We start from the raw sequence: 15,670 nt of genomic DNA, 5'->3' as shown, positions 1-15,670 counted from the left end.
CTTTGAGATGTGTTGCTCATGGTCATTCCATGGTGCGTGCACAGCTGCTGGAGATTTTTCCCTCAGTGATTTCCATAGGACCAGCCCTGGTGCCCCATGGAGCCATGCAAGTACGCACTGTTATAAGAGGCGCCACCACCTCTGCGCTCTCTTGGTTCCTTCTGGTCAGTAACTCCGACACAGGGGTAGAAGGCTGGGCCATAGATTGGACATGAGCAACACATCTCAAAAAACAACAGTTACGAAAGGATAGTACCATTTTTTCTTCTTTGAGTGCTTGCTCACATCCATTCCGTGCTAGGTGACCCACAAGCAGTACCCCTGGAGGGGACTGGAGTTCATGGACGTGCTGACTGCAACACTGCTCTCCCAGAACTGGCCTTGTCACAGGCCTGCTGGGTGATGGGACGCACAGGAATGAACCGATGACCACGTCACAGCTCTGCAGATGTCCTGGATTGGTACTTGCACAAGGAACGCTGCTGATGAAGCCTGGGCTCTCGTGGCACGAGTGGTCACGATGGCTGAAGGAGGAATCTTTGCCTGCTCATAGCAAGCTCGGATACAGGCGGTTATCCAGGATGAGATTCTTTGGGATGACACAGGTAGTCCTCTCATCCCTTCTGCTACTGATACAAAAGAGTTGCGTGGACTCGCAGAAGGATATATAGAAGGCGAGGACCCGCCTAATGTCCAATGTATGGAGCCGACTTTCTTCAGCAGTTTCAGAAAAAAGACAGGAAGAAAAATGTTCTGGTTGTTGTGGAATTGACACCACCTCTGGGAGGAAGGCCGGAAGGGGGGTGCAGCTAGACCTTGTCCTTGAAGAATACTGTAAAAGGGGGTTCTGATGTCAGGGCCTTGATCTCGGAGACCTTTCTGGCCACTGTGATTGCCACCAGGAAGGCGATCTACCAAGACAGAAGCCTTATGGGAGAAGATGCTAATGGCTTGAAAAACGTTTCCATTTGGCCTTCTGGTGGAAGGCTTTCTGCTACCAAGCAAGACTTGCTGGACACCTTCTGATCAGGCCTGCTCTTCATAGTTCAGCCATGCAGTAACCATGCCGCCAGGTGCAGGGAGGCGAGGTTCATGTGAAGCAACAGGCCATGGTCTTGTGAAATCAAGACCGGACAGGGTGGGAGCGTGATTGGAGCTGCCACCGAGGTGTCGAGATGCATTCTGAACCAATGCTGGCGTGGCCATACTGGAGCTATCAATATAACCTTTGCCTTATCCTGTTTGACCTTCAGGGAGGCCTTTTGAACCAAGGGGATCAGCGGGAAGGCATATAGCAGACGGTCTGCCCACGGAAGCGGGAAGGCATCGGAGAGGCAGCTCTTGCTGTGCCCGTGCAGTGAAGAGAACTAATGGCATTTCCTGTTCTGAACAGGTGTACCTGGGGAGGCCCCCAATTCTGCAGGATGACACAGATGACCTCCGGGTGAAGACACCACTCGTGGTGAGAGGAAAAGGATCTGCTGAGGTGATCCACCAGTACATTTTGGGCTCCGGGGAGATGTGACACTTCAAGGTGGATGGTGTGCTTCACGCAGAAGTCCTACAGTCAGAGGGCCTCTGGTACAGGACCTCCTGGTAGAGGGCAGGCCCCCCCCACTTGTTGATGTAAAACATTGATGCCATGTTGTCCATCAAGACCTGCACCACCTTGCCTGAGATCTGGGGAAGGAAGGCCCAGAAAGCCAAATGTGCCACCGAGTTCCCTGACATTTATACGCAGGGAGAGTTCTTCCCAGGACCAGAGGGGCCCTAAGTCCTGAGACTGTTGAGGGTGAGCTCTCCAACCCAGGTCTGACGCATCTGAAACCAAAGTTACCGATGGATGTGGGGTGGCAAAGGGTACCCCTTTCGTTACAGAACCTGCGTCTCTCCATCAAGTTAGCGAAACGAGGACCAGCGGTGGAATCGTATCAAGTCCAAGCGGTGTCTGCTTGGGGAGTAGACTGACGCGAGCCACATCTGTAGGAGTCTGAGGCATAGCCTTGCGTGCTGCACCACTTAAGTACATGCCGCCATGTGACCCCACAACTTGAGACAAGCCTGAATGGTCGTTAGCGGGTGGGTCGTAACCTTGGAGATTGGGTCCAACATAGCTCGGAATCTGGCCTCTGGTAAGTAGGCCTTGGTCTGGGTTGAGTTGAGCACTGCCCCGATGAACTTTGTTCTCTGAACCAGAACCAAAGTTGACTTTTGCTCGTTTATCAACAGACCCAATTCTCGGAAGGCGGCTTGTACTGGACCGATGCTGTGCTCATAGAATCATAGAATCATAGAATATTAGAGTTGGAAGGGACCTCAGGAGATCATCTAGTCCAACCCCCTGCTCAAAGCAGGACTAACCTCAGCTATATCATCCCAGCCAGGGCTTTGTCAAGCCTCAGCTTAAAAACCTCTAATAATGGAGATTCCACCACCTCCCTAGGTAACCCATTCCAGTGCTTCACCACCCTCCTAGTAAAAAACTTTTTCCTAATGTCCAACCTAGACCTCACGCCCTGCAACTTGAGACCGTTGCTCCTTGTTCTGTCATCTGCCACCACCGAGAACAGCCTAGCCCCATCCTCCCTGGAACCCCCTTTCAGGTAGTTAAAGGCTGCTATCAAATTCCCCCTCACTCTTCTCTTTTGCAGACTAAACAAGCCCAGTTCCCTCAGCCTCTCCTCATAAGTCTTGTGCTCCAGCCCCCTCATCATTTTGGTTGCCCTCCGCTGCACTCTCTCCAACTTGTCCACATCCTTTTTGTAGTGGGGGGCCCAAAACTGGACACAATATTCTAAATGCGGCCTCACCAATGCCGAATAGAGGGGAATAATCACTTCCCGTGACCTGCTGGCAATGCCCCTCCTAATGCAGCCCAATATGCCATTAGCCTTCTTGACAACCAGGGCACACTGCTGACTCATATCCAGCTTTTTATCCACCATTACTCCCAGGTCCCTTTCTGCAGAGCTGCTGCCCAGCTCGTCGGTCCCCAGTCTATAGCTGTGCATGGGATTCTTCCTTCCTAAGTGGAGGACTCTGCACTTATCTTTGTTGAACCTCATTAGATTTCTTTTGGCCCAATCCTCCAGTTTGTTTAGGTCCTTCTGTATCCTATCCCTACCTTGTAGGGTATCTACCACTCCCCCCAGCTTAGTGTCGTCCGCAAACTTGCTGAGGGTGCAATCCACCCCATCCTCCAGATCATTAATAAAGATGTTGAACAAAACCGGCCCCAGGACCGACCCTTGGGGAACTCCGCTTGTGACCGGTTGCCAGCTAGACATGGAGCCATTGATCACTACTCGTTGAGCCCTATGCTCTAGCCAGTTCTCTATCCATTTTATAGTCCATTCATCCAACCCATACTTCTTTAACTTGCTGATAAGAATACTGTGAGAGACCGTATCAAAAGCTTTGCTAAAGTCAAGGTATATCACATCCACCGCCTTCCCTACATCCACAGAGCCAGTCACCTCATCATAGAAAGCTGGACCTGAGCTTGCAAGTGGCCTTTGATCAGCCAGTCATCAAGGTACAGGTAGACTTGCACGCCTCGACATCTGAGAAAGGCTGCTACCACGGCCATGCATTTCATGAAGACCTGTGGGGATGCTGACAGGCCGAAGGGAAGCACAGTGAACTGGCAGTGGTGTTGACCCACTATGAACCTGAGGATTCTCCTATGCTCACAGAAGATGGAGATGTGGAAATAAGAGTCCTTTAAATCGAGGGTGGCGTACCAGTCTCCTGGATCCAGGGAGGGAATGATGGAGGCCAGGGAGACCATGAGAAACCTCAGTCTCTTGAGATATTTGTTGAGGTGACGCAGGTCCAGGATGTGCTGAAGAACCCCCTGACTTGGCCATCGGGATTAGGAAATATCAGGAGTAAAACCTTTTCCCTCAAATCTCGAGGAACCTCCTCTATGGCTCCCACACATAGGAGGGCCTGCACCTCCTGTATGAGAGGCTGCTCATGGGAAGGGTCCCTGAAGAGGGATGGGGGTGGGGGTTGGAGAGAGGGGGGATGAAAAGTGGAGGGTGTAACCGACTTTTATAGTGCTGAACAGCCGACGTCTGACGTTATAAATGACCACGCTGGGCTGAAGGGTGACAGGCGGTCCAAAAACAAAAGGGGAGATGAGTCCAGAGTCAGACTGGTATACCGTCCTCGGGCGTACCTTCAGCCCCAAGTTTGCAGTGACCTGTTTCAGGAGCTGTTGATGGGCCCTGAAGTCGTCTGACAGGAGTGGGTTAGTACGGCCCGTGACCACCTTGTCAGGGATGATGAGGAAGAGGCCTGCACTGGAGGAGGTGCTCTCTCTTCTTCCTCCTCCGGCACCACTTCCATTGAGCCTGCTTCTAGGACCTCAATATCAAGGTCAGGATCAGAGTCAGGATCCAGTGCCAGATGGGACGAGGCAGCAGCATGCCCCTCGGACACCACTGAGTATGACCAATGGGAAGGGGGACCCAGTACCGGGGGAAAACCCCACGGGTTCCAATACTGCCACTGCATAGGCCAGTGGCCCGGTGGCCAAGTGCCAACTGGGGGACCAATACCAAAGTCTGGTGCATAGGTCAGGTACCGGTGTCTTCAATGGGGCGAATGATTCCCCCTGGGACTCCATGGCGGCGCCAGACCTGCTTCTGCCTCCAGGCGATGCCAGGAACCGGTGACTGACAGCTCAGAGACTGCTGCAGCGGGACCACGGAGGGTTTTCCTCTGGATGCTGCTGTGATGGTTGGTGCTGCGATGGAGCTCCCCACCCCTTGATCCCTTCTATCCCCAGTTGCCGTGGCTGGCAGGGGACCTTGCAGGGTCGGCGGGATCAGGAGGAACATCAGATCTTTTGCCACCTGGAAAGCCTCTGGAGACGAAGGGGCCTGCAGACGTGAGGTCCCATGACCACACCTGGGAGTCAGAGGCAGGTCCCGTACTGGACTCCGTGCTCTAGGGTGATTCGCCAGGGCAGACAGTGGCTCTGGGGAGGATGAGTGGCCCAGCGCAGATCACACTACGCCAGCACCGCCGCACTTGTCCTTCTTTGGCACTGCAGAGCGCCCTCTCTCGGCGTGCTGTTTCTTCTGCTTCTTCCTCGGCACCGGGGATGGAGAACAGTGCCGGGAGGAGCACGGTGCCAGTGGAGCGCTTCTCATGGAAGCTGAAGTGCTCGGTGCCGATTCGGAGCGGCTCGGCTGTGAGACCAGTCTGAGGGCTGCCTCCATGAGTCAGGCCCTCAGACGAATGTCTCTATCTTTTCGAGTGCGCGGTCTGAAGCCCCTGCACATCTGGAACTTCTTAATGTGAGTTTCCCCGAGGCACTTTAGACAGCTAGACCGCAAGTCACTCACTGGCAGGGGCATGCCACAGGAGGCGCACGGCTTGCAGCCCAAGACCGGAGCATGCCCAGCCCCTGGGGCGAAAGTCCCTCGACAACAGGGACAACTATTCACACTGCTATGAACACTAACACTGACCAAGAACTATACACACTAACTGCACCAACCGCACAATAGCTACAAAAGTCAAACCACAGGGAAAGACCTTGCAAGAGGAAGAAGGATCGTTCCAAGCAATTGTCACAGGCGGTAAGAAGGGACAGAGGGCATGGAGCCGGCACTGTGCCCTATAGGGGCGCATACACTCATGGCTCCAGGGGCGCTAGGGCCAGTCCTACGGATACCACTGAGGGAAAAATTTCCAGCAACTGGGCACATGCCTGGCATGGAATGGACATGAGCAAGCACTTGAAGAAGAAAAACTGACATCCCCTCCAGCACAGAGCCCTTTGCAGTGGCAGCTGGCTGGAATGGCCTGACTCACCGACTCATCGCAGAGGAGCTCCAGGATCTGTTTGACAGACTTCGCTGAGATATGCCGGGGAGGCTTCACTTCATCTCCAGCCTCTTTTCGTCCTCCCTCTGCACTCTCCTCCTCCTCCTCCTGCTGGCTGCTATCTGAAGCACAAAGGGAGAGGAAGCTCAGATGACCCGTCCCAACGCTGAGGAATCCGCACTGGAATATGTATTATTCAGTGCAACTGACGAAATCGCTCCCAGAACAAGACTCTGTTTGGAGGGTTTTTAGACAGAGCCATGAAAGGGGAATGAGGGGGGACCTGTTTGGAAGCAGTGGTTTCTGCCCATGGCTGCAGCAAACCTTGGCGTTCACAAGTGCAGCAGGCATGGCTGACGTTTCACTGGCCTCTAGGAGCTGGAGACAGTGAGCAGGTGGATGCGGGGAGAGGAGCTTCCATTTTACAACTTGATTTGCAGAAAACGTGAGGGAAGTGATTATTTCCCTCTATTCAGCATTGGTGAGGCCGCATTTAGAATATTGTGTCCAGTTTTGGGCCCCCCACTACAAAAAGGATGTGGACAAGTTGGAGAGAGTCCAGTGGAGGGCAACAAAAATGATTAGGGGGCTGGAGCACATGACTTATGAGGAGAGGCTGAGGGAACTGGGCTTGTTTAGTCTGCAGAAGAGAGGAACGAGGGGGGATTTGATAGTGGCCTTTAATTACCTGAAAGGGGGTTCCAGGGAGGATGGAGCTAGGCTGTTCTCGGTGGTGGCAGGTGACAGAACTAGGAGCAATGGTCTCAAGTTGCAGTGGGGGAGGACTAGGTTGGACATTAGGAAAAAGTTTTTCCCTAGACAGGTGGTGAAGCACTGGAATGGGTTACCTAGGGAGGTGGTGGAATCTCCATCTTTAGAGGTTTTTAAGCTGTGGCTTGACAAAGCCCTGACTGGGATGATATAGCTGAGGTTAGTCCTGCTTTGAGCAGGGGGTTGGACTAGATACCTCCTGAGGTCCCTGCCAACTCTAAGATTCTATGATTCTATATTCCACTCCAGGCTCGGCCACCGGGCAGTGGTGCATGTCATTTGAAAGAGAGCTGATCTCACAATCCCAGGGGGGTTGCAATGTATCTGAATACAGATCAGTTCAGATCACTACATGATTCCCATGCCCCACCGTTGTGCTACCCAGAGCCCGCCTGCAACACCAGCCCTTTAATGGGAGAAATCACACAGTCATACTTCTCTAGCTGAGCATTCACACCATAGAAAAGGTACATCACCATTTCCTGCCCCATGTGGGTTTTCCCTTGTCTCCCATCCAAGCCCAGCCCCAGCCCCAGCCCAGCCCTACTTAGCATATGAGAGCGGAGATGGTCCTCCAGTTTTAGGCAGGACGGCTGCAGGGCCCATGAATGAAACTGGGCAGAGGCAGAATAACCGTTTCAAAGCACACTGTTAGTCTGCTCTCCAAGCAGAGATCTGTACAGCAAAACCTAAGAGGCAGGGCAAGGACTTAGTAAGAAAACCCACCGTCCGTTCAGTGAGACTGCAAGGGTGGGGCTGGGAAGGAAGATGCATTTCCTGAAGCAAATTTGTGAGGACGGAGGCTTGGGAGCAGAGGCTTGTGCTTTCTTGAGTACTTGGCCACCCACCAGCTCAACCTTCACTGCAGGTCAGAAGGCGAAAGGCTGCTCACCCAGTGCAGAGTGTCTAATTGCAGTTACCCAGCGCTGGGAGAGGCTGGGATGAGCTCGGAGCCGGCACATCCCGCTCCCCTGATCAGGCCCATGCAGTGCTAGCCCCACTCTGACGCTGTCTGGCCTCCGAGGCCTCCAACCCATTAACAAGTCTGACTTCTTAACTGCCGTCACCCCGCTCCAGTCAGTCACTTCCAGGGGCCAGGCTACGGCCCCTTCCTCTTCTCAGCACCGGCCCCTGGCTGCCCCCCCCCTGGGGCCTCATCAGCCTGGGGATTTTGAAGAGACAAGTGCAAGGGACAAGCCACCCTCTCTCAGGCACAAGCCCCCCACTGCTGTGCTGGGCACCAACACCCCCTGAGGACATCCACTTGGGCCTTCTTGCTCCAACAGCCACTTGCCACCTGGCGCGCCACAGTGTTCAAGTGGTTGGACACTCTGAAGCCCGTGGAGTGGAAACGCTGGCCCTCTGGCTCCACACGCAGACTGATGGGCGCCCTCCCAGAGCTCCGCGGATCTCGCACTGAGAGAAGCATTTCAGTTCCCGTTTGAGATCACAGACCTTTACTGATCAACTGGCCCCGCAACCCATACTGATCAATAGCCCCACCCCCATTCCTGTTACCGCCCCCGCAACCCATCAACTGGCACGTAGCTGTGATAGCCCCGCCCCCATGCATGTTACCGTTAGCCCCGCCTACCTTCGCCCACCCCTCCAATACCCTGTTAGCCCCGCCTATCCTTGCCCACCCCCTCCAATACCGTTAGCCCCGCCCACCTCACCCAACCCTTCAAATACCGACTTAGCCTTGCCCAACCCCTCCAACACTCTTAGCCCTGCTTTCCGTTACCAACACCCTGGAAGCCCCACCTGCCCTGCAATACCATTGGCCCCATCCATGTACACTCGCCCCTCCAGTAACATTACCCCTGCCCATCCATGCCTGCCCAAATACCATTAGCCACACGCACCCATGCCCGTCCCTTCCTATACCCTGTTAACCTTATCCATCCTCCCTCACCCTCTCCAATAGCCTGACCGCCCGCTGTGGAGCCGTCTTCATTTCCATTGGATGACCTATGGTGCCGGAGCTAGACCAATGGAGCGCCCAGGTCTGGAATGGTACTTCCGGACTGGACTACAAAGGATAATGATGACAGATTCCGTCACTTTGCCTCCATACTCTGGAGAGGTAATGCAGAGCAGGGCACTGAGATTTGAGGTACAGCCTAGTAAAGACTCAGTGAGCGACCCTGAAAAGGCCCTGAACCCCTCTGGGCCTCAGCCTCCTCCTCCCTGAGATGGGGGTGTAGGGAGGAGTCAGCAATCGGTGCCTGGGAAAGGCCTTGAGATCCCCAGGGAAGAGGGGTGCCAGACGCCAAGTGTCCCACCTGTCAACGCCATCACCTCCTGGGCCAGCTTGCTGGCAGACTTGATTGCCTTGCGGTGCACGATGGGGCCCACGTTGTCCAGGAACCAGAAGTCAGGCTCCACCCAGGGCAGCCCCAGCTGCTGAGTGTGAATGATGCGATCGGCGTCCAGGGCTTTCCACATCAGCCCTTTGGCTTCCTCCTCGTTCATCAGCCAGATCTCCAGGAACTTCTGGGCATCAATGGCGGCAAAGTGTCTGCTCAGAAGGGAAAGCCCCTGCCTGTGAACCGAGCTTGTGCAAGGACGCACTGCATGCTCTGGACCAATGGGATTCCCTCTGGGGGCGCCCCCGACAGTGATCAATCACGGGCTTCCAAGATGAGCCTCTCCCACCCAGCTGCCCGTTGAGTTCCACAACAGGACCTGCAGCTGCCTTTCGCTTTACGCTAATGGTGCATGCACAGAGACAACAGGCCCCCCCGCAATGCTCCACCTTGAGCCAAGCAGCCAGGGAAGGGGGGCTGCGACCTGCTCCGTTCACACGGATTGATGTGGCCCTGGGGGTCCCGGTAAGCTGCCCTCAAGTGCTCAAGCAAATCCTCCCTGATCAAAGAGAGGCTGTGTCTCTGGGACGTGCCGTACCTCATCGTTCTCTGCAGATCCTTGTACTGCTCCACTATGCGCTTGTAGTCGGCTGTCAGGGTCTGGTTCTCCTCCTGGAATTGCTTGATCTGCTTGGCCAGTTTCATTCTCAAGTTGTTGAGCACGTCATGCAGACTGAGGAGGAGAACAGGGAGTTAACAACAATCGGGCCTGCCGGGAAGTTCCAGGCCCTAGGGCAGAACAGTCTCGCCCCGCCCACAGTCTGCTCACGGCCCCGCCCACAGTCTACCCACAGCCCCCTTACTACCACCTCGCCACCCGTGGCCCAGGCCCCTCTGAAAATCGCCAGGCCCCTGGACAATTTCCCCTCACCCCTTGTCAGCAGGGCAGGCCTGACAATAAATCCCTACACACAGCCAGCGCTGGACACACGAAGGCAAGCATGTCCTAGTGCCTGAACATGGCCCAGGAAATGTGCGTCTAGCTGCTCCACCGGGCCACTCATGGCCCCCGTTCCAGCAGCACCGCTGGAGGGGTAGGACCCTGTTCAAAGCCCCTGTGAAAGCCTGATTATATTCAGGAGGGAGAGGGCTGTGGGCTCTGCAGGGAGAACATGGGCTGGGACCCAGAGAGGGCTGAGCTGGTGTGGGCACTGCCCCGACCCCACACAAACTGCCCTGATCTTTTACCGGTTCAGCTTCCTTTTCTGCTGGGATTTTATGATGGTGTTTTCCTCGTCCCGTTTCTTTAGCACCTGGAAGTTGTATTCCAGCTTCTCCTGGTTCAGCTGGTAAACAGCTTTCATTTGCTGCAGCTGCTGCTCCAGAATCTGTGATTCCAAACCAAATAAAAAGCCATCCTCAGGGGAAGGTTTGCAGCTACAGAGCCCCTCCCTGCCGCCCCATGGCTGGTCCTGGGGCTCTGGAAAGTGTCTAAGAGACAGAGCAGAAGTCTTCCAATGAAGCTCCTTCTGTAAAGGACAAGCCCTGTACAAAGCCCTCCCTGACAGAAGGTGCTACAGACAGTCGGTGTATTGACAGGCTAAAGAACCCCGGGTTAACCTGTCACCCACTCACTCAGTGCCACGGACAGTGTGTGCAACAGCTTCCCCAGCAGCCAACCCCTCAGGCAGCAGGGATAGCCGCACACCCAGCCTGGCAGGTCCTGTGCAATCAGCTGTCAAGGAGAGTCACGGGCTTGCAACCCCCAGCCTATGGACAGTCAGTGTGAGTGTTAAGGGGCTCTCAGCTGTCAGGGCATCATCTACCGTCCGAGCTACAGCCGCACAATCCAGGTGCAGGCGTCAGAATCTCTCTGCCTCCCCTCACTGGGCATGTTGTTATTCCAGCACTTGAAGACGCGTTGGTTTGAAAAGGGTTATTTTACTTCTCAGTCACAAGGCCTGGAACATGAACGGTTGTTACTTAGGAAGATAGAAATCGCCATATCGGGCCAGACCAGGTGCAGCTAGTTCAATCTCATCGCTGAGTGGCCAGTGCCAGCGGCTTCCCAGGAAACCACAGTAACAGTAATTCTGGAATGGCCTATCCAGAGGGACATGCCTTCCTGGGCCCACTCAGATAGGGGGTGACATGCATGAAGGTTTCGATCCTTGTAACAGGCAAGCAGTGTTTGTCTGAAAGCCCCACCCAGTTAGCAGGTGCTGATCCTAAGTAGGCACGACTAACTCACTAGTACACATGGCTCACTGTCCCATAAGAGAACTGGAAGTGACTGTTAGAGGACCTAGAGTGCAGGCTGAGTAATCATGAGGGAGGAACCCTAGGAGCAGCCCAGCCGGGCGGGGGTCCCGCAATGGACAGTTGCTACTGTTAACTTTTTGTTCACCGAAGCCAAGTTCTAGAAAGGCTGAGTGTTTGATTCTGCTACCCATTTCCCCCTTCCCAGCACAAGCTGTGCTGCTAAAAAAGAAGAGTCCCTTCCCTGTCACAGCCACAGAACTATTGGGGTGTTCTCCTTATGGGCCCTGTACACTCAGTGGGGTCCTGGTTCTCCACTCCCCGGGGGGCCCCCTCTCCATACCTGTACATCGTTCTCCAGCTGGATTTTGATGGTAGCGTACTCCTCCGCATCCTGCACCCGCAGCTGATTCAGCTGCTTCTCATACTCCTCCACTTTCTTCATGCGGGTGATCAGGTTCTCCAGCTGAGGGCAGAAAGAGACCAGAGGAGAGTCAAACAGCCGCAGAGAATCCCCACGGTTCCACTTGGCCACCCAGCCTTCCCGATCCCAGCTGCCCTCGCCGGTCCGAAGTAAGGACGCACAGGGATCATTCCCAGCCACCAGCCCATGGGGACAACGTACCCCTAGGTTATCAACAAACCCTGGCTCAGCTCACCAGGCAGGAGCGCCGCTCCTGATGCTCGGCACTGGGCAGTCTTTGCCTCGGAGACCAACATTACGTCCGTCCCTTACCACAGTGCATGTGGTGTGTAGTCTGGGTGTGACTGGAATAGGCTGGCATGGAGGCAGCCATCTGCTCTAGTCCCTGAACGTCTGCCCCGGCACATGCTGCTAGCCAGGCTAATTCGGTGCCTGAATTCGGGCCCCCAAAGTGATGCTGGCACCAGGCACATCACAGCCACCACGGAGCCCCACGGCAGCAAGGAGTCCGGCTACAAAACCAGGGCCAGGGCCTCAGCGGCAGTGAATTTGCACGGCTCTGCTGAATTCAGTGGGAGCGAGGCAGAGCTGCACTGGCTGAGGATCCGGGCCAACCGTCAATCAGACAAAACATGAGTGGAAGAAGAGCAGCCATACATGGGCTCCCCCGTCTGTTCATTCATTTCTAGGGCATCCAGCTGCCCTCTGCACTGGCTCCAAGACGGCTCTTCCCACTGTTCTGGTCCCTGTAGCAAGAGCAAAGCAACCAGCCCTCGCTGCAGGGGCAGTAGTACTGGGGGCAGGGCAGAAGGAAGCGGGAATGCGGTGGGGACTAGATAGCACAAGGTAGTTCAGACCCGGCAGCCACCCTTAGAATTAGAGAGCTTTTCCTAATCCTTTTCTACATCTCCCTGGCTGCAGGTTCAGCCCATTAATTCGTGTCCTACCTTGAGTGGATCATCGTCCTCTTTCTAACAGCCCGTAGCAGATCTGAGGACTGGTACCAGGTCCCCGCCTCAATCTTCTTTTCTCAAGACTGAACATGCCCAGTTTTATTAACTTTTCCTCTGTCCCAGGTTTCCAAAACCTTTGCTCATTTTTGTTTCTCTCCTGTGGACTCTCCCGTTTGTCCATCTCTCTCCGAAAGTGTGGGCCCAGACTGGACCCAGGACTCCAGCTGGGGCCCCCCCGGTGCTGAGCAGAGTGGAACAATGATCTCCTGGGTCTTCTACAAGGTACAGAGCGATAAGGACAGGGCATGCAGGGAAGCCTGATCCTGCATTACCATGCTGCCGAGTTACTCCCGCCCTGTAGCAGGAGTGAAGCCCACAAGGGGAGGACACAGTGAAGCATCTCATTACCCTGCCAAGGAGTGGGCTCCAGCTCACCCGCTCTCTGCCCCCACCTGACCCCTTCAGACCCCAGGCTCTGCAATGTCAAGAGCGGGTGCAGGGACTGAGACATGCTACTGCTCAGTGCCTAGGAGCAGCTGCTGGCTCCCAGAGCCTTCCTTCACTGATCGCAATGTCCCTTAGGGCCCGTACCTCCTGTGCATTGTGGGCCTGGATGGCTTGGTCCCATTTCTTCTTATTGCTGCTCAGCAGCTCTCGCCGCTCCAGCTCGAAAGCTTTCTGCAAAGGAGACAGTACTGTGGGCGGGTCGCCATACACGTCACACGGCCTACGCCCTGCTTACTGCCTGCTCTGCCGTGCTGGATGGGCCTTGTTATCGGGCCAGGCTCTGGGAGCAATGGCTAGGGGCTTCCCTGACAGAAGCCAGCTGCCATCCAGTCACAGGCACAGCATCCTCTCCCAGCGCCCGAGGTCACACCAGGGGTCAAGTGGCAGGGCTGGAAAGAGAACCCAGTCCTGGGGACTCCAAGTGCGCTGCTCTAACCATGTCTCCTCACTGCTCCATTCCTCTGAGAGCGCCCCAGACCCAGCCGTCGCCAGGTATCAAAGCCTGCCGTTACCGGCCACCCACAGCTGAGCAGTTCAGGCTGTTGACGCTCTCAGTTGATAGGAAGATGTCTTTGATCAGTTTAGCGTGGGTGCAAAGATGAAATCTAGTTCCCACCACAAGCCACTTCATTAAACTGAAAGATACGCACTAGCTCAACCAAAATGATGGGCCAATGGGTGAAATCCTCTGGCCTGTGTTCTACAGGAGGTCGGACCAGATCATCAGAATGGTCCGGTAAATGTCTGGGAGCGAGCAGCCTTCACACAGAAGCAGCTTTCGGTCACTATCGACCAGGGCTGCAATGGATCCCCAGTAACTTAGCGAAGAAAAGACCCCGGAATCACATTACCTAGACCCTCAGAGCCCAGTTCACCTCCGTTTGTATTTCTAACTGGCCAAGTGAGAACACTGGTCCACAGAAACATCTGACAGCAGCCCACAGCCAGCACTGCTGCAATGCCAGTGTAATGAGCAAGATCCCCTTTGCCAAAGGCAATTCCATTAGGGAAAGCTCCCTGGTGGATTTATCATGGGAATCATTCACTGCTTGCTCCCCTCCCGCTACGCAGCCATTTGCTACCTCAATCTGCGTGAGTTCCCGCCGGTAGGTTTTCATGAGGTTTCTGATCTGCTCCTCCATTCTCTCCACCAGCAGGTTAATGTCGTCTGACTGCTTCTTGAGATCCTTCACGTACTGGTCATCTTTGCTTTTCAGCTCCTGCAGGGAAGAACAGACACTGAGCGGATCAAAGCTGCTCTGTAGAGGTTCAGCACAAGCCCAAGAACCCAACAATAAATATCCAGCATCTGCTGCTTCAGACGTTATGGAAAGTGATTGGGAAAGTGAACAGTGGTTAGGAGAGAGAAGAGATGATGGGAACAACTACATTTCCTGGCAAGGAGCAGGAAGCCCCATTGCTTGAATTATTTAACCTTTGTCTGGAATAAGGAGGGTAGGACTAGAAAGCCCCCAGAACACCAAGACATTTACTGTAGGAACAATCATGCATCGGCAGGGAGGTGCAGGCTGTTACCTAGCAGGCTGTTCCAGCTCTAATTTCTGTCTGTCTAGGCAACAATGACAACATACAGACCCGAGCCATCACACACTCTGTATCAGTCTATCCATTCTAGCGTTTACCCTGCTGCGCGTCACCGCAGCATCTGAGCATGTGCCACATAACACCGACTGGCATGTAGGAGGTCGAGCGGGCTGCAGAGTCTCTGGCAGTGAGGGATATAAAACTCACCAGGGGGAGGTTTCAGTTTGGTGTTTAAGTGTGGGGAGAGGGGCAAACCCAGAGGAATTAAGTATCTGCTCTACCAGCAGGAGCATCACATATATTTTTCCACACACACTGCTGAAAAGGTGCCCCACGTTCCCAACTAACCAGCACAGCCCCAGTGCCACCGCCCTCTGCATCCGGCCCCCAAACCCACCGCCCTCTGCATCCGGCCCCCAGACCAATGCCCCCAGACCCACCGCCCTCTGCATCTGACACTGTCACAGGCTTTGCTTCTACGAGACCGAACACTAAGGGCTGAACGCTGCCCTCAGGTACCTGGATACAACCACCCTTGATTCCACGGGGAGCTGCAGGCATTTCTGGAAGAGTCCCATGACCTAAAGCCTGCCCTGTGCCCAGCCCGTAGATAAAGGTGTGGGGAGAGAGGGATACCACTCTCAACGCCCCCCAGCTCCACGCCAGCCCTCAGTCTTTGTAGGGCTGTGCTAGGAAGAGGCAAGGGGAACCCTGACTAGCGACCAATCCACATCACTAGCACAGGGTGGATGGAAACCATTTTCAGACACAACACGTTCTCAAGGCTTGTCTCATAATTATTCAAATACACCTCCCCGTACAGCCATAAAGATCTCTGGGAGGGGTTTCCTTCCCAGAAAGGGGTTTCCACTACCTTGGTCACATGCTGCTTTGCTACCATAGGCCTGCTCATGCAGGCGGGGACTATGCATCCCGGTCTGTTACTGCCAGGCCATGAGCGCATGCTGAGTCTGTGTAGATGGATTTGTTCTTGTAGGGTAGCCAAGGAGAAGAGACAGTCAGTTCTGGGTCACTTACTCTTGGACAGCGTCCCTCTAACA

General features: G+C 54.7%; 1 protein-coding gene across 1 annotated transcript in view; it reads right to left on the bottom strand.

Annotated features, from left to right (window-relative positions):
• Positions 1-15,670, bottom strand: part of DRC1 (dynein regulatory complex subunit 1) — a 28,030-nt gene that overhangs the window by 8,720 nt on the left and 3,640 nt on the right. The window contains exons 5-11 of the mRNA XM_067558465.1: positions 14,147-14,284; positions 13,149-13,235; positions 11,524-11,646; positions 10,170-10,309; positions 9,520-9,654; positions 8,898-9,133; positions 5,830-5,963 (exon numbers count right to left, since the gene is read on the bottom strand). Of these exons, the coding sequence (XP_067414566.1) occupies positions 5,830-5,963; positions 8,898-9,133; positions 9,520-9,654; positions 10,170-10,309; positions 11,524-11,646; positions 13,149-13,235; positions 14,147-14,284 (993 nt within the window). The remainder of the gene's footprint in view (positions 1-5,829; positions 5,964-8,897; positions 9,134-9,519; positions 9,655-10,169; positions 10,310-11,523; positions 11,647-13,148; positions 13,236-14,146; positions 14,285-15,670) is intronic.

This window comes from Emydura macquarii, unplaced genomic scaffold, assembly GCF_026122565.2.
Source record: "Emydura macquarii macquarii isolate MOO-44397 ecotype Brisbane River unplaced genomic scaffold, CSIRO-AGI_Emac_v2 contig_2076, whole genome shotgun sequence".
In the NCBI taxonomy this organism is placed as follows: Eukaryota; Metazoa; Chordata; order Testudines; family Chelidae; genus Emydura; species Emydura macquarii.
This window is presented reverse-complemented; position numbering and strand designations above follow the sequence as displayed.